Source organism: Rutilus rutilus, assembly GCF_951802725.1.
Source record: "Rutilus rutilus genome assembly, chromosome: 25".
Taxonomy (NCBI): Eukaryota; Metazoa; Chordata; class Actinopteri; order Cypriniformes; family Leuciscidae; genus Rutilus; species Rutilus rutilus.
The window spans coordinates 9,692,382-9,719,816 of record NC_140229.1 but is presented as its reverse complement, the minus strand read 5'-3'; the positions used below and the strand labels follow the sequence as shown (position 1 = coordinate 9,719,816).

The window sequence follows — 27,435 nt, the reverse complement described above, 5'->3', positions numbered from 1 at the left end:
ATTTAGGCCGTATATACTGTATAAGCAGCAGTTTGTTCAGGCGACGAGTGTATTTGTCTGCGTGTCTCTACTAGTATTAAGAGAAACATCTCAGATATATTGTTCTCTGTTCCTGTAATGGGAGTGTATCTGAGTCACTTAAAATATGTGCTGTGATCGCTTTTAAACACAATAGCTTGACTGATCCAACAATACAAATATAGCTCGGTCAACCTGCTGGACGTGTTTTAGTCTATCAGAAAACAAAAGCCAATTTCAACGTATACTTATGAATCAGCTAACTGAGCAGACAATAAGAAAGAGATATAGACAGATAAAGAGTAGCCCTTCATTAAAAAAAAAAAAAAAAATCTATCTATATATCAAGTTAAATTAGGATATTTATTTATTAGGATATTATAACGAGACATTTAATGTGATTTAATCTTTTCTGTATTTTTTCCCCCCCTACAGTAACGTCAAACACAACTGCCACAACGACTGGACCTCCAGTCGTCTCAGCATTTGCAGGAACTTTAGCCATAAATTTAACAACAGCGATTGGAGAAACCACAGATAACTTTACAACCGAAAGCCCTAGTTACTCATTGACAGTGCCATTGACAACAAGCTCTCCTACCGTGCTAAATACAACAACAATGACAGAAACCTCAACCACACCTTCTAACATAAGCATAACAACCCCAGCAATGACAGTTACGGCGGAATTACACAGCACTGGTAATCTAACTACGGAAAACACAGCATACACATCCACTGAAAACACAACCTTTTCTGAATCAACTACAATCTCCACATCCACTGAAAACACAACTTTATTTAAATCAACCACAATCTCCACATCCACTGAAAACACAACTTTATTGGAAACAACCACAAACTCCACAACATTCACAGCAACAGTAAGTACTACTATACCATTATTAGCACAAACGATCCATTTCCATCCTACTGTATGTTATCAGGCACCATATTAATAGACTCATTGCCAATATCATCTTCAAGCCCGAACCATCATCCTCTGCCTACACAAATGATACAACACCACTGATGACAACCATTAACCAAACATTTCCCACGACCGGTAAGACATAATGTAAAAGATTTATCTCTGTGTGCACTTTCTATCTTATTTTACCCCCCTTTATCTAATATTAAGTTATTCTTGTTTAGTTGCAGCACCCACACCATGTGACTTTTCTCACAGATGTGATGGTAAATATTACAATTTCAACAAACATAATGGCACATTTTCCTGTTAAATGGAAGGAATACAATGCATAACTGACTCTTTTGGTCTTTGTTAGTATTTTATTGGATTACTACATCTGTAGAGATAAATGGAACACCCCAAAGCGAACAAAATGTCACAACACACGTAAGTTCAGGAATGATACTGACTCAGTTATTTTATTTTATTTTATTTTATTTTATTTTATTTTATTTTATTTTATTTTATTTTATTTTATTTTATTTTATTTTATTTTATTTTATTTTATTTTATTTTATTTTATTTTATTTTATTTTATTTTATTATTTTGGCCTGGTTTCACAAACAGGGCTTAGATTAAGCCACGATTAGGCCTCAATTAGGATATTTAAGTAGCTTTTATAAACATGCTTTAGAAAAAAAAAACATTATGGTGTGCATTTTGAGACAAAACAATGGCACTGACATATTTTTAGCCTAGACGTCTGGGCTGTGTTTGGACTATTAGACGCCTTTTAAACGCAAAATTGCTTGCTGGGTTTAAGCCTTGTCTGTGAAACCGGGGGGTTATTTACTATATCATTGATATTTATTATAATTAGGGCTGTGAAACGATTAATCACGATTAATCGCATCCAAAATAAATGTTTATGTTTACATAATATATGTGTGTGTACTGTGCATAATTATTTTGTATATATAAATACACACACATGCATGTATATATTTAAGAAAAATGTGTTATTTATATATAAAATATTTATATTTATAATACAAATTATATATATATATATATATATATATATATATATATATATATATATATATATATATATATACACACAGTATATATAAGCAACTATTTCTTAAATATATGCATGTGTGTATATATATATATACAAAATAATTATGCACAGTACACACACATATATTATGTAAACACAGACTTTTATTTTGGATGCGATTAATCGTGATTAATCGTTTCACAGCCCTAATTATAACTGTTAATATTGAAAACATGTTAAAATGTACAATTTTACAATAACTATATTTTGCATTTTTCTAATTTAATTTAATTTAATACAGTTAATAATTAGAGTTAATGGTTAACGGAATAGATAAAGCAATTATAGTGTCTATATGAAAATATGTAAATGCTTTCCAGTTTTCTGTCATTCTTTGAAAAGCAGTAATTTAACTCATCTGCAATGTGTTTTTCAGCTTACGGAGCTTTTCAGACCCAAACTAGATGCATGTGTTGATGAAACTCATTCAATATCACGTCGCAGCTTGAACGACACAAATTTACCAACAACCAACTTAAGGTACAGCACACTGTAGTGATCTTATAAACCTAAATGCTCTCACTCAAGGATATGTTAGTACCTTCAAACTGAATGCTTATTTGATTTGTTTACTTTCTTTAACTTAAAAAAACCCAGATGTATTTTATCATCATGTATTAATTCCTTCATTTAACTGGGGATGTTTAAAGAGCTTTCGGTTGCCATTTTTTCCCCTGACTTCAATTCACACAAGGACAGAGAGGATGAATCAACTGTCTGCAGGGTTTCCTGTGCTTTGAAAAGTTGTATAACAATATAACAATTTCTCGTTTTGTCTGTTCTGCAGTTCAGTAGAAAACCCCAGCATGTTTGAAGTAAGTGCTGAATCAGTTACCTTGGTATTTCATCTGATTTCTTATGATATAATGCACAACGTTTACTTTTATTTTTCAATGTTAGGCCATGGGGCTCACATGTGATCAAAAAAATATTACAAAGTCAGTACCATATGCTTCTCTCCTCCATATCAAACATATTCAAGCAATAGATGAAATGATTTTAAGCTGTAAGCTTTTCATCATCCTGGTGTTTTCTGACAGGATTGCACAATGCTATATTCTTCTGAAGCTGAGAGTTCCTGCTGATGTTTGCTGCCTTAGAAATACTGTGACGGAGATGAACTCGAACATCAATGTCAGTGTGGTGGGACAAATAGAAAGAGTGGGTTAGTAAAATCCTCCTAATTCTTGTCTTTTAATAATACTAATACTAATCATTTTGGTTATTATATGCTTAATACATTTTTGCTTAATGTTTTATATTGTTTTTATATAGAATAAAAGTGCTATGTTGTTCCATCATACCAGATATAATATGATTCTTTTAGTATAGAAATGGAAAAAGTGCTTCAATTAAAAAAGGTTGTGCACTTTTATACTGTTTTGTACTAAAATATATATATTTTTTTACTGTTTTAATATCACATAATCTAAAAGATGTGAATATTTGAGTGAGATGGGTATGTTTTTGGGCAGGTGTGTGTGCAGATGACATTACACAGATCTCAGCTGGACAATACTACAAATGCAATCAATCAATCACACTTGATGAATGTAGAGCGGCACCACAGAACATCTCATGGTAAGTTTACAATCAAACTGGAAAGGATGGTATCTGTATCCTGCTTATTCCTATTTGAGTAGGGTACAGCATATCTTTTCTTATTAAACAATATTTTTTACATGCTTTGTTTTCTTTATATCCTGTCTCATTTTTATTGTACTTATTTTCGTAGTGGAAACAGTACAAATGTGATTTTTCCGTTGGATACTGGTGCTTCCGAGGTCTGTCCTACTATTCCACGTAAGGCTTCCTTTATCCTCTTTCATAAACCTCCTATGTAGATACATCAGAAATGTGACATCGTTTAAAGATCTTTACTTCTGATTATTTATGTTCATGGACAATTAGACATTTATGATCGGTCGTGTGTCATGATTTATTTATCACGTTTTCTTTTGTTTTTCCATAAAGCAACGCAAACGTGTTATTGTTCTTCATACTGCAAAAGCTCAGGTAAGACAAGTTTATCATGTAAAGAGTCTGTAATAGAAAGTAGTAGAATGTAAATATTAAGGTCAAAGCTTATACTTACACTTCTTCCTCTGTTTTAGATTTTTACTATTACTCTAGCATTTCTTTGATTAATATAATGGACAACCCTGAAGGCCAAGTAAGTAACACGTAGTGTTGAATTCAGATGTCTAAATTTGAATTAATTAGTCTATGAGTTACATAATGATTTGTCATAGTACTATTGATCCATATATTTCTTTTTGTTATTTGTCAACAGATTCCACATTTTTTGAAAAACTCAGCATGCGAAAACAAGTCGTAAGTTAGACAAATCTTCAAATGAAAGTCTGCATTTATTTGCCAGAAAGTTATTTACGATGCATTCTATTCAACACTCCTCTTTCTCTTCTCCATTTTAGATATGTTTGCAATGTTTCACAAACTTTCATAAGTCACATTCAGGTAAGATATCTTCATATCAATAATAAAAGTAAGATGTTTTTCAGTCTTAGAATGGTTCAGATCTCTTAACTATTTGCAATTTTGATTCCTGTAGGACTCAAACGTGATTTGTGATTTCACGGATAGGTATGTTGAGTCTCTTTGCAGCATTATGTTCTATTAAAGTTTGTTTTCGAGTTGCTGGGTGGTTCATGTACTGCTCCTTTTTTTTCCAGCGTGCACATTTGTAAAATTATAGTCAAACTAGATACAGCCATGGACTTGTGTGATATTCGCACGGCTCTAAACGCCATCTTAGAACCACATAACGACTCTTTGATCTTTGGCGGAGTTGTGAGCAGAGTGGGTAAGTGTCTTCTGTAAACATAGTTATATATCTAAAGCATATCTGAATATATCTGATGATGTGGTTATGTTGATTTTCAGCAATCTGCTCTTATAATTCTACGAATCCTTTACAACAAACTCTCAGCTGGCAGCCATCTTTGAGTGCAAATTTCAGTTCTGAAGTCTTCTGCATTGAGTCAAACTTTAACGGATACTGGTTAGTTGAGCTACCTCAATGCTTGTCTTTGCATATAATGTGTTGTATATGTAGGTATATTTATACATGATATTTGTTTTATACATATAATATACAGTTGTAATATACAGTATATCCTACACATATGTAATATATGTGTGAATGTTTACAATGTGCAAAATTTAAAATGATTAAAAACATGCAGTAAATGTTTTTAACAATGCTTTTTATTTATTATTCGTTGCACAGCTCAGAGGGCAGTACAGTCATTCCCCTAAATGACAGCTGTAATTCATCTACAACCATATTCCAAGACATCACCACAACTCCTCCATCTTTTACAAGTACGCTCTCAAATACAACATCCATCAACACTACAGTCACGGTGCCAACTTCACTCTCAAACGCAACATCCATCAACACTACAGTCACACCAGTGCCAACCTCACTCTCAAACACAACATCCATCAACGCTACAGTCACATTGGTGTCAACTTCTGTGACTGTAACAAGTTCACCTGCTAATGTAACAACCTCAGGTAATGTAGGATATGTACTGTATGTGTGCATTTATCTATACACAGTCTAATTTCATGAAGAAAAGGAAATTGTCACATTATTGTAATGACAAATAATCAAATAAAATGTTTTTCTCGCGTTACAGTAATGACAAAACTGACAGGTCTCTAGAGATTCACCTTGTTACTGTCATAAATCGGCTTATTTTTTTTCTCTTTGTCTCCCTTTCCTCTTGGTTTAGCATCCTCGAACACATCAGGGACATTAGATGTTGATGGACTGTTGAAGTTGAGTGCAAATGCTTCATCTTTAAATGCCACTCAGGTGAATCAGCTCTTATCACAGCTAGAGTCACTTTTGTCTGGACCCAATGTCAGCCTGGCTTTGGCAAACACTTCCGTCAATATTGTCAACAACCTCCTTGATGTTCCTGTAGATGTAATCACTCCTTTCTCAAAGAGGTGAGATGCCCTCTACAAAAAGATCTGTGTCATGTGCAAGAACGCCCCATTTATTCTGATATAACAATAAAAGTATTGAGTGTCTTATAATGTCAACCAAGAAAGTATATTTACCTAAACTATTCACTTTTGGTTTAGCTGTACATAGAATACACTATATAGTCTGACTGACACTCAAGCTGTTTGCCTCCGGTTATTATAGGGCCGTTGGGATTGTGGACACAGTGGGTCTTAAACTGGTTGTATCAGGGACGAGTCAGTCAGTACTATCACAGTCACTGGCTCTGGCAGTGAAGAAAGTTGACGGGGCCAACTTTCAGGAGACGTCCTTCTCCTTATTGGAGTCATCTAACCTGCAGGTAACATCTCCTTCATTGATTCTGATTCATCTTACAGACTGTAGATAATGGATATGTTGCTGTTTTGATAAATGCCGTAGAATACAAGAAAAAATACAGATAGATACTTTTTTTTTTTTTATATATGTGGGATGGCCCCATACTAATTCTGGTTTGATTTGCTTTAGATAAAAATAATTATTATATTAAAGTTTATATATATATATATAATCATTTTTATGGGTTTACTATAAATTACTGTAAATTTTCTTTTTTTTAAAACTTCTTAAAGGGATGGTTCAGAGTAATTTCAACCTAGGGTCCTTTGCACCATGACCTCGAGCCAAACACCCCCTAGGGACCCTAGTTTGAAATTACTCCGAACCATCCCTTTAATAATGGGTTTCTTTTAATTGTATAGTTCTTGTAGTTTTTTTAAAATGCTTTACTATTATTATGGAAGCTTGTTTCCGCCACAGGATAAAAAATGCAATTGCAACTTTTTATCTCACAATTATGACTTTATAACACGCAATTATGACTTTATATCTCAGAATTGAGAGATGTAAATTCGCAATTGTGAGATAAAAAGTCTTAATTATCTTTTTAAATGTTTTATTCTGTAGTGGAAACAAGCTTCCATAACTCTTTACTATTTATTTACAATAAAATTTGACCAGATTCTGACTTTACCAGGCACTTTTGACAATAATCACTTTCGTATCACTTTCTATATTATATATATCATGGCCGTATATACAACACTACACAAATGAAGTGACAACAAATGTTGATGAATACATTTTTTTGTTTTTTTATGAGTCCAAAGTACCTGATTTGGTTATGCTATGTTTGGCATTACAGATTCGAAGTAACCCTGGCCTGGAGACTGAAGACATTGTGTTTAGGGTTGGGTCCACTGCTCTGGGTTCAGTCACCCTCCCAGCATCCCTCACGCAGAACCTCACTGCAGACCAGCAGCAGCTCGTATCCAGAGTCCAGTTCAACTTCTTTCAGAAGAGCACCTTCTTCCAGGTCTGGGCGCATCTTCTGATACAGAGCAATGCTTTCGATTCAAATGAGTTTGCTTTCTATTAAAATCACTGCCTCATATTTGAAATAGCTGAATGGTGTGGACATTATTAGTCTGGACATTATCTTGCTAACACATCTCAGAACAAAATCTGCTTGTATTGCTGTAGTTATTGTGCTCCATAGGAAGCTTAAGTTTAATTCAGCTGAGTTAATATCTGAACTCTTTTTGTATTTCTCTTAAATACAGGACAAATCACTGGGAGGACGTATACTAAACAGCGGGATTTTGGGTAGCAGTGTGGCTAACCTGAGCATCTCTAATCTACAGAAGGACGTGCTGATAACCCTGCGAAACACAAAGCCCATTCCGGTAAAAATAAATAACATTAATATCACTCAGAATTATTGAAACAATAATTTAACAAACACAACAGCTGCGTCCCAATTTAGAGGCTGCATCCTTCCAAGGATGTATTTGTTGTGGCCTACAAATGCATCCTTCTTTGAATCTATCCCAAGATTCACTGCACGCCAGATTACACTAATTTACATAAAATGCCGGATTACATTTTTAAATGTAAGAAAACCTAACAATATAAATGTTTAAAAAAAACACTTTAAATCTGTTCAAATGTTGACATGCGATTTAATAGAAAGTCGGTCTGGCCTTCGCGGACATTTAAGGCGTGGCCTTTGAAGTCGTCGTCCTTCGAAGGACACAGCCTCTGAATTGGGACACAGCTAATAACAGATTTATACTTTAATACAATGTTGTTTTCTTTTTCTTCCTCCACAGACGGGCTATGAAGCTTCCTGTGTATTCTGGGACTTTAGCTTTAATGGTAAAAGTTGTGTTTTAATGTTCTCTTCGTTACGGAATAGACTCCAAGTCTGATTTTGAATTTAGTTTGATTTGCGTGTTTTAAACATTGGTGACCTGTTTGCAGGTAGCTCGGGCGGCTGGAATTCTTCTGGGTGCCGTGTGCTTAATTCTTCTGCTGAAGAAACGCAGTGCGCCTGCAATCACCTTACCAGCTTCGGTATTCTGCTAGTGAGTTAACGGCACAAAGAATTTACATCCCTTGACATATCCTTGTTTAACATGACGTTTAGATTCTTTGGGATGCCATAATTGTGTTTGGTTAAATCTTGCCTGACAGGACATTTCCAAGACTCCCATCCCTTCAGAGCATATCATCATCCTGACATACATTACATACATTGGCTGTGGCATCTCGGCTATTTTCCTGTCTATCACCCTGCTCACTTATCTGGCCTTTGAGTAAGGATTCTTTTGACCAATAGAGTCACCATTTAACATTCAACCATCCACCATTTAACTAAGCTTGTTTAATAAGAAGTCTCACCAACTCTGCTTTTATTCGATTTTCAGAATTCTATGATGAATAGAAAGTTCAAAAGAACAGCATTTTTCACTTTTTAATGCATGCTTGCTGAATTATTCATTTTGACTCCAAACTTATGAATGGTAGTGTATGTTTAAAAGATAACATCTTTTTTGTTGTTGTATCTCTCTACAGTAAACTGCGCAAAGACATCCCATCTAAGATCCTTATCCAGCTGTGTTTGGCCTTGCTGCTGCTCAACCTGGTGTTCCTATTGGACGGTTGGTTAGCTCTATACCCAGATGCCGTGGGCCTTTGCATCTCCACTGCTTTTTTCCTGCACTATTTCCTCCTGGCGTCTTTTACCTGGATGGCACTGGAGGCCTTCCACATGTACCTGGCCCTCGTGAAGGTGTTTAACACCTACATCACCCGCTTTATGGTGAAGATCGGATTTGCTGGATGGGGTGCGTGACTGATCTGTTACTTGCATTTAATCTGCACAAGTTTTGAAGGCTGCTTTGTTCAAATTCGACATATGACATTTTATTTATTTTTTCTTTAAAGGCATTCCTCTCATCATAGTCATAATCGTCATAGCCATTAACAAAGACAACTATGGCCTTGTGACATATGGAAAGTATACAGATGGAACAACAGATGATTTGTGAGTAACAATTCCTATATTACTTAGGACTAAGTTGATATATATATACACACACACACACATTTATTTTAGAGTTAAATTAAACGTCCCTCTTCCAGACTAATAAAGGACACCTTACAGTTTTCTGTCACACTGTTATTATAAAATTCATTTTTCCCTACAGTTGCTGGATAAAAAACGACATTGCCTTCTATGTTGCTGTGGTGGCGTACTTCTGTCTCGTCTTCCTGCTGAACTTCACCATGTTTATCGTGGTGATGATCCAGCTGTGCCGCATTAAGAAGCAGAACCCTCACAACGCGCAGATTCGCAGCGGCTGGCAGGAGGTGCGCAGTGTTGCCGGACTCACCATGCTTCTGGGCCTCACCTGGGGCTTCGCTTTCTTCGCCTGGGGTCCTGTTAACCTGGCCTTCATGTACCTGTTTGCTATTTTTAACACTTTACAAGGTTGGTCTCAATTTGCACAGATGCTCTACCATTGAAGACTAAATGTACTCTTTTTAAGAAATACACTTGGTATTATTGTGCACTATTCATCAGAAGGTTATTATGAAGAAAAGTAAAAAAGTGCGTTTTCAAAAACTTGTAGCAAAATATATGAACTTTTTGTTAACATTAATAGTGGACATAAAAATATACACTTAATATAAATCAAGATTTTACAGATTATATTTTTATTGAACTGAATACAGTTTTAATTCATTAATTAAATTCACTTTTAAGCTTTAGTGCAGTGGCTTTAAAGCAACATATTTGTGGGTCATACTACACTACCATTCAAATGTTTGGGATTTTTTTAATGTTTCTGATGCTCTCATGCTCTTATCAATATAAAATTCAATAAGAGCTCAAATGAATATAACTGTTTTCTATTTTAATATAGTTGATGGCAAAGCTACATTTTCAGCAGGCTTTACTTCAGTGTCACATGATCCTTCAGAAATCATTCTAATACGCTGATTTTGTGCTTAAAGGGATAGTTCACCCAAAAATGAAAACATCCTCATGTCGTTTCAAAGGCTTTCTTTCATTTTCTGTCCTCCATTGACAGTCCACGCAACTACCCCTTTTACGCTTCATAAAGTTCATGAAGAGATTGTAAAACTAATCCATATGATTCGAGTGGCTTACTCCAACATTTCTGAAGAGACTCGATCGCTTTATCTGATGAGCAAATTGAATTTAGGCTTTTATTCACATATAAACATTCATCAACACACACATCAGGTTTGTACTTGTGTTTCAAGCAGGTTTGGTTGAGCTTCTGTTCATGTTCGCTGATCAATATTTATATGTGAATAAAAGCGTCAAAGCGTGGTAGTTGCGTAGCTGTCAACGTAGGGACAGAAATCTCACAGATTTCATTAAAATAGTGTTTAGAAGATTAGTAATTCTTTCATTTTTAGGTGAGGTAACCTTTTGAGTAACATTTAAAACATTACAATGTTTAATGTTAATAATGTATAACGTTGCTTTGATCACCTTTGATCAATTTCCTTGCTGAATAAAAGTATCAAATTCTTAATGACCCCAAACTTTTGAACGGTAGTGTATCAATCAATCAGTCAGTCATGTTGACACCAGAATGCACCCTTCCCTTCGTAGGATTATTCATCTTCATATTCCATTGTGCAATGAAAGAGAACGTCAGACGGCAATGGAGGACATACCTGTGTTGTGGCAGACTGAGACTGTCAGAAAACTCAGGTACGAGCGCGAGGCCTTTAAGTTCATGTGTGTCTGACTTACTGTTGTGTGACGTATTTCTCTAATTGCCACCCTTTTCTCTTTTACGCAACAGAATGGAGTCGCACGGCAACGCAGAAGATAAACAAAGCCTCTAAGGAAAAGACTTCATTCCACTCATCGAATTCGAACAATTCTAGATTATCTTTCCTGAACCATGACAGTTTGGCATCTGATGTGCCTATGGGCATCGGTGAGTATTACCTGCTAGACGGGCTGTGTTAATAATCCATGTGATGTGAATAATCTTTCTGCATACGTTTATTACCTGAAATTCCTATTTGAAACAGCAGGTGATGCTATCTGATCTTTAAATGGTAGCACAACTTCTTCCTGTTTTAGTCTTTCTGTTTTCAGCTTGATTACATTTTTTTAATAGAGCCTAATATTAACTATGTCAACCATATAGTAAATCTAAATATTGAGATATTTGAATAATCAATATTTATACATTAGCCAAATTAGATTGAATAGGTTTTATTGTGAACGAAGTGCAAAATTGTAGCTTTTTGTCTGTAATTGCAGGCAACCCGATGGACGACAGGATAATCACTGCAGCAGAAGATCCCATCTCAGGTTCTGACGTGGTATTGAATGAGATCAATGACCAGTACCGGGGTCAAAGGTCATACTGAATAAGATGACCACAGTCGGTATGAGTGTGTGTGCATGCATAGACCTAAATGGTCTAACGAGAAACTGTATTTCAATTATGTTTACTTAAAGTATTGCGTTTTGTATATACAACAGAAACGATATTTATAACTTCAAATTAAGCACTTTAATCAATGCAATTATTAAATGAAGCTACTACCACATCATAAAACCTTTCAATCCAACAAAAAACATATCCGTTGGTCTAGGGTAAGTAGTTAGAATTGGCTAATTGTCTATGAAATTTAAAAAAGCCCTTATATTGTTATGGTTCAATTACATTATTTTATGTATCTTTGAGTCTGCAATTTTCAATTCATGTACCGGTATGTTGTCATCTGTATTTTAATTTTTGTATTTTCATAGCTTTTCAAAATTAACTTTACACTTGTGAGTATAACAAAAGATACACTAGTTGTGGAGTGCCTGGCTGATGTAAGATTTTCAAGACATTCATAGTGTTACTAAAGATTTCTATTTAAATGAAATGGTTTCCACAAAACTATTAAGTAGCAAAACTGTTTTCAACATTGATAAAAAAAAATAAAAAAATCTGCATATTAGATTGATTTCTGAAATATCATGTGACTGAAAATCCAGCTTTACCATCGCATAAATAAATGACATTTTAAAATATAGGAAGTATATTTCAAGTGGGCGGTTCTACCAGAAAAACATGGCCCAAATTTTATACTGAGTCAAAAGTCTTACTATACAAGACTAGAACTAGAAGGGGGGTTATTTGATTTATTTTATTCACATGTTCATATAATTTTTAAGCAAATAAAGCAGGTTGTCTTGGTTTCCACATTGAGAAAGAGACCAGAGTTGAGTAGATAAAGCTGGGATGGTTGGATGGATCTCATAAGAAAAGTTATAAGTAACCATTTGTACAGTATATCCTTAAATGAGATGAACATGCTCCATGTGTTTTAGAGTTCATTTATGACAAAAGACATTGCTTCAAATGCTATAAGGAATAAAAAAATGTTTAAAAGATCTGTTTAAAGAGAGTTTTTACACATGAACCATATTTAATGTCCATATGGATCTTTCTCCGGTTGCATTTTATCAACACTGTCCACTTTGTCAGGTCACTTGTGCTTAGTGTAATCGTTTGTCCATTTGTCTTGTGCAGTAACAGTACTGTAGCTTATCCTGGACTTATTACAGCAACTGATCAGACAAACCCAAGCTACATAATCAAGAGTAGATGCACCAGTAGATGATGTTGAAGAGAAGATATGCCACTGGAAAGATGATTCTGGAGTACGAGTCAATCATGTAGCTGTTGCTCATTATGAATCGGATGTTTTTGCCCACTGAACGTTTCCTCCAAAGTCTCGTGCCTTCCGTGGGTGGCGGGTCAGTAGAAGAGGCCCTGGGCGGGATGGTCCGCGTGGTGCTGGGTGTGGTGGGGAGTTCGGGGAAAGGCGATACATCTATGTCATCGTGAAAGCAGCCATCGTAGGCCATAGCCTGGGATGCGTTGTAAGGAACTGGGAGCTTTGGTAGGAAGCAAAAGATATACAGGGAATATCTGTTATGGAGTACAAAATAATAATGATAAAAACAAATATTAATTTATATTAAAATTGTACATTGAAGTCAACTAATGCCATTTGTAACCCATTTGATTTGAGTTGTTACTATTGTAAAACCAAAATAAATTTCCTTCAACCATTGCAAGAAGCTTTAAAAATCTTTTCATCGTTTTAATTTTAATAAAACTGAAAATAAAAATAAATATTTATATTACATTATTAATGAATTATATTTATATTATTAATAATAATATTATAAAATTACTTATAATTATTATAATTTTATTATTATTATTATATTTTGCCAGAAACTATAATCATTTGACAGAATCCAATTAAGTCGTTTTAATTTTGTAAAAAAAAAAAATATATATATATATATATTATATTATTTATTATTAATAATTATTATTACATAATATTTATATTATAATGTATCATTTATACATAATATATTATTATATATATAATTATATAGTATTTATCCTTTAATTTTGTTAATACAATTAAAAATAATATTATAAATGCATTTATTTATCTTCAAGAATTCTTTGATTTTAAAATCTGTTATTTTAATTTAGTTAATAAAATAAAATTCTAATTAAGATGTTTTGATTTTGTTAATAAAATTATAAATAATTCATTATTAAAATTATTATAAATATTTTTTCATATTATATTATAAATTAATAATTGTATTATTATTATTATTATAGTATTTTGCCAGAAAATAAGTAAAGTTTTGTTTCACCAATGACATATTTGTTGATAAAATTATAAATACAAAAATAAATGTATTTATATTATATTACTTACTTACAAATGATGATTATTATAGTATTTTGACAGAAACTATGGTTACGATGGCAAACTTTTGCTATCGCAATGAATTTGTGTTGCCTTAAAATTACCATAGGGGGCGACGTATAACTTAAAAGAGAATATTCAGTCTTGGTCACAATGAGCAGAGCAAATATTCCCATATATAACCTCTGATCAGTGTGTGACCCTGACCTTTCCTTTCTGAAGTTTTTTCATCTCTTCCACCGTAGTGAAGTAGTTCACGGCAGCGTATTCGATGACCGACAGGAAAACAAAGAGGAAACTGGCCCAAAGGTAGATGTCCACCGCCTTCACATAAGACACCTGAGGCATTGATGCCGAGACTCCCGTTATTATAGTAGTCATGGTCAACACGGTTGTGATCCCTAGGAGATCAGAAGAAAGAGAAAGAGGGTAACAGCCATGCCATGTTAAGAGGAAGTTCAAAAGTTCAACGAGCAAAGGATGTTTCCATTTATTACATTTCACACAAGAGCCCCCAGATTATGGATGTCAAACTGTGAGTAAAAGGAAATGAAAGTGTGAGAAACGCATGACATTCAGAACACATTCGCTCTAAAGTAGTCACTGTCTATCTCACACATTGTAGGTTTCAGCAATTATTGTTCTTAAGAAAACACACACAGTGTGGGGAATTCTTCCATCCTGTTCAAAAACCACAGTATTGTGACTCTCTGTGGGCATGTGCCATGATGTCAGTGACGTGTGTGAAAAGGGCAACTTCCTTGGCTGGGTGTCTAACGCCTGCTGGCCTGAGTATCAAGGTATTTTTGAGGTAATTTAATTCTGTTCTCTCTAAACCGGTTTGTGCTTGTTACAACCAGAGAGGACACAGTAAACCGCACACAGCTCATTACAAATCCACCTGGGGCGATTTGACAGAAACTGCCTGTCACAGGCTTTACGTTGAGATCAGACCAGTTCAGTAGAACAAATAAACAGAATACATGTTTTTTAAACGTAATCACCATGGTTGCTAATGGATAGGATTCTAAAATGACGAGGTTTACCCAGAGAGACACGAGCCGGCACAGCTCTCCTGTCGATCCAGAAGGAGACCCAGGAGAGCATGACCATTAGCATTGTGGGAAAGTACGTCTGCAGCATGAAGAAAAATATGTGTCTCCTGAGGATGAAGTTTATGTACAGCCTGTTATACCAGCCTGATAGAAACAGAGAGTACAGGACATTTACAACACATACTGAGAACAAGAAAGAAAGAGATTAAACCTACACTCTTAGTTTCACAGAGTTTGGGGTGTCCATACTCGGTCCTGGACGGCCACTGTCCTGAAGAGTTCAGAGTTTAAAAAGTGACCCTCCAGGAGCAGGATTGGACACCCCTGCCATAGAAGAACCATAGAATAATTTTTGGTTCCCCAAAGAACCTGTGCCCTTAAAAGAACCTTTTTTTTTTCTTAGCATGAAGAACATTTTAATAATCAAAACTATAAAGAACCTTTTGTGCAATAGAAAGATTCCATGGATGTTTAAGGTTCTTTATGGATCCATCGATGCAATAAAGAAATATTACAATATTAAACCTTATTACAGAAAAAGAAAAAAGAAAGGGATCATACTTTTGATAATAGGCTTGTTTGAGATGCGCCTTGCCTCGCCTGAAATGTAGACGAGAGTAGGCGGCTGCAGTGAGAGGAGGAGTGAAAAAAGAGCAGGCAAGCCGGACAGTTCTCTCTTCACGCAGTGGATCTGACACCTGTGAGATCAAAGATGGATATCGCGGGATTCACGGGATTCACGCTCGTGTTGCCAATAAACTGGATGGAATTTAAGTTCTGTTGCTTCTATATGAAAATAAATAAAATGAACAAGACACCCAAAGTACTTGTTATTTAATTCCATTCCAAATACATGTTTTTCAATATTTTTTTCTTTAATACAGACATATGTGTTTTTATTTTTTTATTTTTTTTATAAAAAATTAAATTGCATAACCCAAAGAGATCGCACTGTCAGATAGTTTGGGAATATTCACACATAACATAGGCTATACACATAAAACATGATATTAGAGTTTTAAAATCAAACATTTTAAAAGACAACAATACATCACAGTTGTTTAAACCAATGAGCATTAAGCTGTGTCGTCAGCAAGTCGTTTCCCATCATGCTTTATTATCAGCGCAGTCGGTGAAGAACAACTGCGCTCGACTGCAGAATCCGACACGTGCGCCTTGCGCTCGCGAGAGATTTTTGACATAAGTCAGCATGACATCAGAGCAAGGCGGACCGCACTCGGACACATTTCTAACCGGCATGCATCTCGCGGTGATCACCGGTGATCGATTCTGCGCAGATTTTGCTCATCTCAAACAAGCCTATACACTCACCTAAAGGATTATTAGGAACACCTGTTCAATTTCTCATTAATGCAATTATCTAATCAACCAATCACATGGCAGTTGCTTCAATGCATTTAGGGGTGTGGTCCTGGTCAAGACAATCTCCTGAACTCCAAACTAAATGTCAGAATGGGAAAGAAAGGTGATTTAACTGAGTATTTTTGAGCGTGGCATGGCTGTTGGTGCCAGACGGGCCGGTCTGAGTATTTCACAATCTGCTCAGTTACTGGGATTTTCACGCACAACCATTTCTAGGGTTTACAAAGAATGGTGTGAAAAGGGAAAAACATCCAGTATGCGGCAGTCCTGTGGGCGAAAATGCCTTGTTGATGCTAGAGGTCAGAGGAGAATGGGCCGACTGATTCAAGCTGATAGAAGAGCAACTTTGACTGAAATAACCACTCGTTACAACCGAGGTATGCAGCAAAGCATTTGTGAAGCCACAACACACACAACCTTGAGGCGGATGGGCTACAACAGCAGAAGACCCCACCGGATACCACTCATCTCCACTACAAATAGGAAAAAGAGGCTACAATTTGCACGAGCTCACCAGAATTGGACAGTTGAAGACTGGAAAAATGTTGCCTGGTCTGATGAGTCTCGATTTCTGTTGAGACATTCAGATGGTAGAGTCAGAATTTGGCGTAAACAGAATGAGAACATGGATCCATCATGCCTTGTTACCACTGTGCAGGCTGGTGGTGGTGGTGTAATGGTGTGGGGGATGTTTTCTTGGCACACTTTAGGCCCCTTAGTGCCAATTGGGCATCGTTTAAATGCCACAGCCTACCTGAGCATTGTTTCTGACCATGTCCATCCCTTTATGACCACCATGTACCCATCCTCTGATGGCTACTTCCAGCAGGATAATGCACCATGTCACAAAGCTCAAATCATTTCAAATTGGTTTCTTGAACATGACAATGAGTTCACTGTACTAAAATGGCCCCCACAGTCACCAGATCTCAACCCAATAGAGCATCTTTGGGATGTGGTGGAACGGGAGCTTCGTGCCCTGGATGTGCATCCCACAAATCTCCATCAACTGCAAGATGCTATCCTATCAATATGGGCCAACATTTCTAAAGAATGCTTTCAGCACCTTGTTGAATCAATGCCACGTAGAATTAAGGCAGTTCTGAAGGCGAAAGGGGGTCAAACACAGTATTAGTATGGTGTTCCTAATAATCCTTTAGGTGAGTGTATTTAATAGAATAATGAACTTAGTGACATCATTTCATACATGTTAGATGATTTAGTTCAAATTACTTTTAAATATTAATAAATAAATGTATTTTCAGGAAAACAGGGTTAGCACAAAACATGTTTTGAATAAGAAATATCATGGATTATATTTTTATATATATACATACACATACACTACTATTCAAAAGTTTGGGGACAATATTTAAATGTTTATGAAATAAGTATTTTATGCTCATCAAGGCTGCATTTATTTGATCAAAAATATAGTAAAACACTAATATTGTGAAATAGTATTACAATGTTCTATTTTAAAATGTATTTAAACTGTAATTTATTCCTGTGATGGCGAAGCTGAATTGTCAGCATCATTACTCCAGTCTTCAGTGTCACATGATCCTTCAGAAATCATTCTAATATAATGATTTGCTGCTCAGGAAACATTTCCCATAATTATCAATGCTGAGAACAGTTGTGCTGCTTAATAATTTTGTGGAAACATTTTTGAAATACATATTTTGTAACAATGTAAAAGTCTCACTATTGAACAATTTAATGCACCCTTGCTGATTAAAAATATTAATTTCTTTAAAACAACAACAACAATCTTACCCACCCTAAACTTTTGCACAGTAGTGTATAGTATTTGTTAACTCTGGCACACCAAAACTGAATTTAACGTTTTCTATTAAAACGTAAACATTTAAATCCCAAAGTTAGTAACAACTTTTTGCATGCCTATAATCGAATATCTAAGATGTGGGGAAACGGGTTGAGAAACCTGAGAATAATCTAAGGCAAAAGAAGGAAGAACTCTGCATATATCCAACCGTTTCAGCCAGTAATGCTGGGATATCTCATTCTCTGGACTCTATGTTGGTTCGCTGTGATAAGCCACAAGGTACTACGGTAATAAAAGCATGCAGGAGGAAGTGAAGCAGACATACCGGTGCTGCTGTAGAAGGCTAGCCCGTAGGAAGGGTGGAATTCTTCAATAAAAAACTGCGAGAGTGCAATCTCGTCAGTCCTTAATGAATCGTTCCCATTCTTCCAATAGAGCATGAGGTCGTTCTCATTGTACGCGTCTTCAAGAGAGCAAAGAAACGTGTGAAGGGAAGTAGGGATGTATGAGACAGCAAACTCTCTTTGAAGATACATGAGCGGCACCCCTCGGAGGAGAAAACACAGAGCATCCAAAACTATCTCCGTCGTCTCTCCTCTGAAGCTGAGGCCCATGTAAATCTGTGTGTTATGTGTGAAAGAGACAGAGATACTGTATGCAGCTTTAAACCAGTTCATCTATGCAATTATTTTATATCTGCAACAATGAATCAGATTAAATATGACTGTTGGCTCTTGTTAGCAAGTAAATAAAGAAGGGTAATATGATAAACCACTTGCAATCCAGAAACTTCTATAGAGTGCAACAGTGCCCGCCCACTTTTTCAGTGGCGTTGGTTCTAGAAGTGTTTTTTTTCCATTCATTTCTCCCATTGGGATTTCAAAAAAAGTCCACCAACCAGCTGCGAGGTAAATCATAACATTACAAACTTTGATTTGAAGCAAAAAAGTATTTGAAAATCGGACAAAAATACAAAGGTGCAAGACTGTGTACATCACGCTTTAAGTTAAAACGATGGAGAAATGTAAAATATGCATGTAAAAATGTATTATCTATACAGTATTAAACAATATATTTTAAGTTTATTGCAAAATATGCATATATATTGGAATATTTAAATATTTTGAGTGTAGGTAGGGCGTGGCTTGCTTGTTTCGACTCTCTATGATTGGTGGAATTTTCTGTAATTTTTCACCATAAATTCCATCGTTAAACACGATTATTTGACGGCTGACGGCTTCAACAGAAGCAAATGCTACCAATTAACAACTTTGTCTTTTAAGGTTCATACAGTGTCCCTATAAAGAATGAATGGAGTTTTTACCCCTGGAACCCGACTGTTGCACTCTATTGAAGAAGTTGTTCACCCAAATAATAAAGATTATGTCATCGTAATCATGTCGTTCCAAACACGTAGGATGTAGGAATATTTATGCTGCTCTTTTGACATATAATGAAAGAAAATAGTGACCAACCAGTAGCTGTCAAGCTACAAAAAGTTTTTACAAAAAACACACTAAAAACAGTAATATTGAGAAAAATAATTACAATTAAAAATAATAAAATGTAATTTATTCCTGTGATGGCAAAGCTGCATTTTTCTCCAGTCTCCAGTGTCACATGATCCTTCAGAAATCATTCTAATAGGCTGACTTGGTGCTTAAGAAACTTGGTTCTTATTATCAATGTTGAAAACAGTTGCGCTGCTTAATATTTTTTTGGAAACTGATCATTTTTGGAATGAAATGATGACAGAATCTTTCGTTTTTGGGTGAACTTTCTCTTTAACAAACAGTCCATTTATGATATATTTACAGGTATACTGAGAGCGAAGTGCTTTGACTAACTATTTCCTTGTACTTTGTTGACAGTACTTACTGTTCAGTGTACATGCACACATGCGCTCACACACAGACAGTCATACTCACAACTCTCCAGCTCTAGAGAGCAGTTCTGCGTGTCTAGAGGAAACCTGCTGAAGTCCATAGAGCAGAGAGCCGTCACTGTGATTCTGCAATTCACAATTCAGTGCAGCCTTAACAAATCACTTACAAAGAGACTGAAAATGTCCTTTTAAAATGGAGGCATGTGATATTGTGCTTAGCAAAACATCAAATTATAGAAACAATTGAGATGAATTGAAGTGAAAACTGATCCAGCATGCTCATGAATTGGTTCAGGCACACCTGACCATTTACACAAGCCTACACTTGCTGGTACTTCTTGGAAAAAAGTAAATTCTTGTACAATTATTCAGAAAAGAAAACCACACCTTATTTGTCAGGTAAAGAAAATAAAGGGAATTTGGTTGCACACAAATCAACCTGTATGACTTTGTCCTGTGAAACAAGAAAATATAGTGTGATCAATGTTGATATGCTAACTAAATATTTTTTTGTTATTGAAATAAAGCTGAAATTAAATATTAGATGAAAAACTTGACTAAATACTGAAATAAGTGTTAAAATTACTAACTGAAAACAAACAAACAAACAGAAAAATGAACAAAAATGTCAAAAGCACAAAAAATTACATTGAACTAAAATTAAAATGATAACTGAAAATATAAAACTAAAAGCTAATCAAAATAAGAACTATAATAGTATATAAAGAATAATAAAATAAAACTACATTTTAAAACTCTTTTTTTCATTCAATAACAGTTCATAAATGGCAATAAAAAAGGCCATATTCCAAATCTTCTGAAGTCTTTGGGTAATGAATTGACAAAAAATTGAATTTCTATTCGCAATAAAATCTGCAACATTATCCCAAATAATTCTGTTCTCACACAACAAAAGTGCAGTCCAATGCATGAACCAATTCAGATTCACGGGAATGAACCGGTTTCAAAAGACCAGTCATGAATCAGAATGATCTGAATCTTGAGTTCAACTCACTGAACGAATCATTCAGTCCACTGTGTAAGCTGATTCAACTGGTTCACTGATTTGTTTTTAATGAATCATTAAAGTTACTATGAACTGTTGTAGTACAGAAAAGACCTGAGGGGAATTTAAATTCTTCCAAATATGTGTTCACCAGAAAAAAATTAAGTCTTGCAGGTTTTGGTAATTTAATGATAACAGATTTGTCATATTTGGATAAACTGTCTTCAGCACTAAAATTTACTTCAAAGTAAAGAGCTGAAGACATATTATTTTCTTTCTTGTGAACTCGTTCTACTTTCACAGCTCTTGTAAAAACATCTGGTTTCTGGAAAGTGGCTTCATGTGTTACCTGACGCTGTAAAGAATGTTTCCATCTGGATAGACTCTGAGCATGATGTTTTCCATGGTGGTGTCATGAATGAAAGAACGCTTGGAGTGAACAAAAAAGACGTCTGGCACCCAGATCTTTTTCACCAGCCGGGCATCAAATGTTCGGCTTTTGTTATTGCTGGAGGGGAAGGCCAGTCTGTCGTCCTGCCAGTAATGTCTAAGGTACAAGGTCATGGTAAAGTCCTATGCCCACAAAAGACATGAAAAAGATTGTGTCAGTTTACATAAGCCACTCCTTTATACTTTGAATGCCACTGTGTATATATGATTATGCTAGTTGGCTGTTGCCAAACAAATGCAAGAAGTGCTGCACGGGGTGTAACAATCCAAGGCGCTCGAGTAATTAGTTTTTAGAAAAATATAAAAAGCCTTTATTCTTTCATGGCTTAGATTTTAAAAACAGGTGTTGACTTGAGTACATCAGGATATGTACCCCAAATGAACATGTCTATGGATTTAGCATGCTATCCTGGAGGTCTTTGTTGCGTGCGTGATGGTTTTGACATTTGCCCTCTGCCTCAGTTGTGAATCCAATCTGTTTAAATTGTCGAGGATTTAAGCTTGATGTATGACTAGCAATAGGAGTTGAGGGTGTGCAGAGCCCACCAACAGTTTAAAGGTTAAAAGTAATTTATAAAAGAGCAGACACATACCATATTGACCTCTGAAATGCTGTCAATGCTCTCCACTTGCACATCGATGCCCACTGGAATAGCAGAACCTAGGCAGAGTGTCAAAAACGGGAAAGAAACGGTCAGAATTGAAGGAAGATCACACAGAATAAAAACAAAAACTGATCTCTTTAAAATCTCAATTGCGTCTGGTTACCAACATTCTTCAAAATATCTTCTTTAGTGTTCAACAGAAGAAACTCATACATGTTTGGAACAACATGAGGGTGGGTAAAATGATGACAGAAGTTTCATTTTTGGGTGAACTATACCTTTAATGTAACCTACATCAGTGGTAAGCAAATCAAGTGAGTAAATATTTGTGAGAGAACAATTTGCATTCTCATAGCAGAGAGACATGGCAAACTTGTGTTTAACTATCATAGTTGCATCTATCTGAATTAAGCATTCTTGTGTCAGCTGCTTTTCTTCAGAACATAAACACATCAATCTCTCAACTCTACATAGAGATCCACCACATCTGCACCACGCTAAACAAACACATGGAGTGAGACCAGCTGCATTCTCTCTGAGTCACAGACCAAAAGAATCCATCACTGATTCATCTCTGCAAAAACATCTGAAAATCAGATTTTACCACAGACCTTATTTTATTCATTAATCGAAAAGTGCTATGAGAAATTCCAGTAGCTTGTAAATGCTCATTCTCTTTCAGATTACAAACTAAACAGGTCAAATAGTATAAATTCGATATAATAACATTTCATTGACTAACTTTCAGAAATGATATATAGTGTCAGTTGTGTCAAATGTCAAAATGGTCGTCTCATGACTGTGTCATCAACCAAATACAATCTGAAAAGCGATGTTAAGCTTCCTACAAACAGAGACTTAACTCAGCGCACATGACTCCGTGTGATTATCAACCTCTCGCTGTTTTCAGAGAACCACCAGCACGACTGATGTTCCCTAATCTGGACTAAAATAAAGCTCCATCTCAGTGTTCATATGTAAGGATTAGCACACAAAATAACAAAAAAGTATCATGGTACCACCCATTTTTTGGACATATACCACGGTATTCTTTGAAGTACCTTGGAGTGCCATGTAAACACCATTGTAAATCATTCAGTACCATGCTAAACAGTATATTACATGGATTTTTTTGATCAACATCAAGATTCTAAATTGAAATTAATATATTTGTACACCCATTAAGAACTTTTAACATCTATGGAACCTTTCCAGGTTTTTACAGTGGAAAAAGGTTCTTTAGATTATGGGTTAGGGTTAGTGAAAGGTTCTTTGGGGAACCAAAAATGATTCCTCTATGGCATCACAGTGAAACCCTGTTTTGGAACCTTTATTTTTAAGAGAATATAAAGTAAAGTGTATTTTAGGTGTTTTAACCAGTATATATCATTATATGTAAAGCTTTTGCATGATATAAGATCACATGATCATTATAATGTTTCAATACTTATCAAATACATTTCCAGAACATCACCTAAATGGACCCAAAATCACATATCGTGCTATGGAGCACCTAAAGGGACATGGTGGTGGAAAAATTTTGGGAAGGGAGAATTTTTCCCCCCAAATCTTTTGAGTTCTCTCGCAAAACCTGTTGTGAGCTCGGACAAACACTTCTTGTTTAATATCCCGCTGGCAGTGTTTCAGACAGCTCCGTACGTTAACAATGGAGCGGTTCATAGAGTTTGAACTTGGACTCAAATATAAAGAAATGCGGCCAGTGCTTAGTTCAAGGAGTTCAGTAAAGTTGGCAATACATTCACAGATTTGACCTTCCCGGATCAATATCTCGTGAGCTAAACGTTAAAACACAAATGACACCTATTTCCAAACAAAGTAACGTCGACAGCAAGCTACAACCCAATTTTCCTCAAAACGAGCCTTTTAATATAAATCGGTCTCTATGAGCAGGCGGCTGAGAGACAAGTCCGATTTCAAACTCTATGAGCCGCTCCGCTGTTAAGGTATGGAGCTGTCTGACTGCAACAATGCCAGTGGGACATTAAACAGGAAGTGTTTGGAGCTCACAACAGGTTTTGCGAGGGAATGCAAATTTTTTCCACCACCATGTCCCTTTAGGGAATAGAACAGATGATTATTTGATTGGAAAAACAGCACGCCACTCCATGTTCTTTTTCTAAAAACAGTAACCTTTGGCTAGCCTGTAAAATGTAGCTACATTCTCAGGCATTCTCAGAGACCGACTGGAATAATAATCCAGATTACTGTGCATAAAACAAATCTGTCCTCAGTGTATTGTCTGCTTGGCACTACTACCGATCTGGGTCAGAGTGTTTTTTTTCTCTTCTGATTTGGACATACTGCATATGACATTCTAACCTATTTTTGACAATCTCAGCGCCAGAATCACATTCTGGTCATTTGCCCCACTGTGACTTTTAAAGCTCTTGATCTTGAGTTCAGCCAGTGTAACAGAGGCAGAACACAGTACATAACCCCATTCTGATTCGAGTATGGATGATATCTCTATCGGCATAGCATGTTTTATAGACAGTAAGCAGCTTAAAATGCATGTGAGAATGAGATATTTTCAGAGAATAGTGTTAAATGTAATTCTATTTTACAAAAATGATCTACAACCAAAACCAAAACAACAAGATTTTCAACCAACATCTATGGTCATTTCCTGTTGCTTACATAAATGGCTTTCATAGTGCGGAGTATGTGATTTCCATCATCACGATTCCCATCAGCAGATTTTTGGTTAATCACATCATTGGTTTCTTTTTTTCCCTCTCACTCTCTCCTGAAATTGCCCCATCTGTGGTGCATCTCTGTGCTGTATTAGTGCAGCTGTTGTATGTTACGCCGCCATTTATTTGTGCCAACTGTGCTGAATAAGATTACTTTCCCAAAATCATTCAAATAAACAACAAAGACCAAGATAACACATAATGCTCAGTAAAGCAACAAGTATGTATTTTAAGAATACAACCATCAATACCAGCTTTGCGAAGCCAAAAGTAATACATAAGAGCCTTTTGAAAGGACATAATTCCCTCACCTCCAAAACCAGGCCTCATGGCGAAATCGTGATCCTCGATTCGCAAAAGCTGCTCGGATTTAATCAGCAAAGATTTGGTGCTGTCAGACTTCTTCATTTTTAAGTCTATTCGTCTGTTTGAAAGAAGACAAAATGGGGAAGGTTCATTTTTATGATGTAACAGACATAAGCAAAAACAAACCTGTACACACAAGTCCTTGGTTACATTCTGAGTAAATAATCAGCAATGACTAAAACAAGAGGTTTGGAAGAGAGGGTTGTTTAGAGAATTACACTTCAGTATGGAACAAGATCGCAGATGATTTTATGCACTAAGACAGATTTGTCTCTCATGAGATATAACTGATACTTTTGAATGTATTTATTTTCTAATCACAAGACAGCAATACAAAAGTTTCCCACAACTTTAACTTAATATGCCTTTTATTAAAATATTTTGATAGTTATTTCCAGGTGCCATTTCTGTCTCTATGACTTACTACTACTAATATAATAACAGTCACATTATTTGATAGATTTAGTGTGTTTAGCCTTTTTGACATCATATTTCAAAGAGTGACATAATAGAAAATTGTTCCCTTTAACAATATTTATTATGTTTTTGTTATGTTATGTTATATTATATTCACACTTACATTGGCCTCACCAATATACCATATAAAAATGTAACATAGAAATGTAACACTTTACGGATAAGGTTTGGGGTTAACAATACATGATGTACTCTGGTATATTACTGGTACTGTAACCACATATTCAGGAGTTTATGAATAATGTATTTAATAATAAATGTACATAAATACTATCTATCTATCTATCCTGAGAATGACCTACCTCCGGATCAGTACTAAAGACTAAATTACTACCCAGTGGTGTTTTTGTTTTTATCTCACATACCCAGCTCAACCATGAGCTCTAATTACAGAGTTCCTTTATCCACAATTAATTATACCCTCAAACACACACACAATCCAACAACCCCAAATTGCAGGTCATAACACAGCGCTACAAATAAACCCGTACACATCAATCCACAGGGGCGAGACCACAATAAATAAGACCGAGAGTGTAAACAGACTGACACGGGTATTTAAATTAAACAGAATAGAGCTGACTGATAATATACAAAGTGAAGTTCAACCTACAACAGCATTCTGCAAATGCATTTAGGAGCTGAAGAAATGAGCGTAAGGAGCTAGCAAAAGTATCCTCACCCTCCATGTTTGTGCCGTGTGTTTTCACCCAGGTAGACGTCCTTGTGCCTGCGCTGGTTTTGCGTGTTGCTTCCTTTGAGCAGGGCGACGGGCCACAGCCAGGCCAGGCACATCAGCCTCAGTGTCGTGAGAGCAAAGTCCATGGCCGAGGCCTGAGGTCCAGGATCTGATGTGAGGAGAAACAGAGAGATGGTGTGGGATCAGTCTAACTCTCTGGAGTTCCTTACCCAGCATCCTTTCCATCTGGAAGTGTCGCCCATTCCGACACCGTAACGACCCTTAGATCCACACTGTGCAGCACATGTTACATGGTGCCATGTGAAATCCTCTGAGCTCCACTTTTGTGCATGCGTGTTTGTGTGTATATGCCTGGCGGTCTGCGTTTCCCACCCTGCCTAAAAGCCTGTCTGCTTTTCTGACATGGTGCTCTCCATCCATCCCCCTCCCGCTGATTATAACCAAATATCAATTTATTTCTATAATGACAAAGGAATGACGTTAATTCCTCCCTAATCTTCTTACACGCAGCTGCTGAAATCTTTCAGTAACCTACAAACTCCATGGGGAAGGGGAGGTGCATCACAAGCAGAGTTAACTGTACCATCAGGTCGGTTAAAAAAGTAACAAGCCCTCTTTTTTTAAGAATTTCTGACAGAAAAATCTACAAATTACTAGTCTTCTCATGTCCGTCAACATAAACCTATCATTGTTAGTAGTCTTATGTGCGTTTACAGATCACTCGCATTTTGAGTAACCTCTAGCTGTAGATGAAGCATAAAGGTTTTTCTGTAATTGCATGTGTCTCTGGCTGTCATGCTGCTATGATGTGCAGACTCACCAATCAGGCTAA

General features: G+C 35.9%; 2 protein-coding genes across 2 annotated transcripts in view; one reads left to right on the top strand and one right to left on the bottom strand.

The window, feature by feature from the left end:
• Positions 1–12,800, top strand: part of LOC311285646 (uncharacterized protein) — a 15,173-nt gene extending 2,373 nt beyond the window's left edge. Inside the window, exons 3-33 of the mRNA XM_084401390.1 lie at positions 454–902; positions 1,006–1,084; positions 1,174–1,215; positions 1,308–1,378; positions 2,432–2,535; positions 2,843–2,870; positions 2,956–2,993; positions 3,096–3,220; positions 3,531–3,636; positions 3,791–3,858; positions 4,030–4,071; positions 4,170–4,228; positions 4,349–4,389; positions 4,491–4,533; positions 4,628–4,659; positions 4,749–4,879; positions 4,960–5,077; positions 5,306–5,400; positions 5,817–6,036; positions 6,239–6,395; positions 7,239–7,409; positions 7,657–7,779; positions 8,206–8,251; positions 8,357–8,460; positions 8,570–8,691; positions 8,951–9,222; positions 9,323–9,422; positions 9,586–9,869; positions 11,028–11,129; positions 11,224–11,361; positions 11,694–12,800. Of these exons, the coding sequence (XP_084257516.1) occupies positions 454–902; positions 1,006–1,084; positions 1,174–1,215; positions 1,308–1,378; positions 2,432–2,535; positions 2,843–2,870; positions 2,956–2,993; positions 3,096–3,220; positions 3,531–3,636; positions 3,791–3,858; positions 4,030–4,071; positions 4,170–4,228; positions 4,349–4,389; positions 4,491–4,533; positions 4,628–4,659; positions 4,749–4,879; positions 4,960–5,077; positions 5,306–5,400; positions 5,817–6,036; positions 6,239–6,395; positions 7,239–7,409; positions 7,657–7,779; positions 8,206–8,251; positions 8,357–8,460; positions 8,570–8,691; positions 8,951–9,222; positions 9,323–9,422; positions 9,586–9,869; positions 11,028–11,129; positions 11,224–11,361; positions 11,694–11,803 (3,620 nt within the window). The 3' untranslated portion in view covers positions 11,804–12,800. The remainder of the gene's footprint in view (positions 1–453; positions 903–1,005; positions 1,085–1,173; positions 1,216–1,307; positions 1,379–2,431; positions 2,536–2,842; positions 2,871–2,955; positions 2,994–3,095; positions 3,221–3,530; positions 3,637–3,790; positions 3,859–4,029; positions 4,072–4,169; positions 4,229–4,348; positions 4,390–4,490; positions 4,534–4,627; positions 4,660–4,748; positions 4,880–4,959; positions 5,078–5,305; positions 5,401–5,816; positions 6,037–6,238; positions 6,396–7,238; positions 7,410–7,656; positions 7,780–8,205; positions 8,252–8,356; positions 8,461–8,569; positions 8,692–8,950; positions 9,223–9,322; positions 9,423–9,585; positions 9,870–11,027; positions 11,130–11,223; positions 11,362–11,693) is intronic.
• On the bottom strand, positions 12,556–27,435 carry gabrr3a (gamma-aminobutyric acid type A receptor subunit rho3a). The gene is made up of 10 exons (XM_084401391.1): positions 27,424–27,435; positions 26,586–26,751; positions 25,372–25,484; positions 22,335–22,402; positions 21,641–21,864; positions 20,329–20,411; positions 18,726–18,863; positions 15,220–15,372; positions 14,381–14,574; positions 12,556–13,328 (listed from the first exon to the last, which is right to left on the bottom strand). The coding sequence occupies exons 2-10, from the start codon at positions 26,726–26,728 to the stop codon at positions 13,026–13,028; spliced, it is 1,419 nt and encodes a 472-aa protein (XP_084257517.1). The 5' UTR covers positions 26,729–26,751; positions 27,424–27,435; the 3' UTR covers positions 12,556–13,025.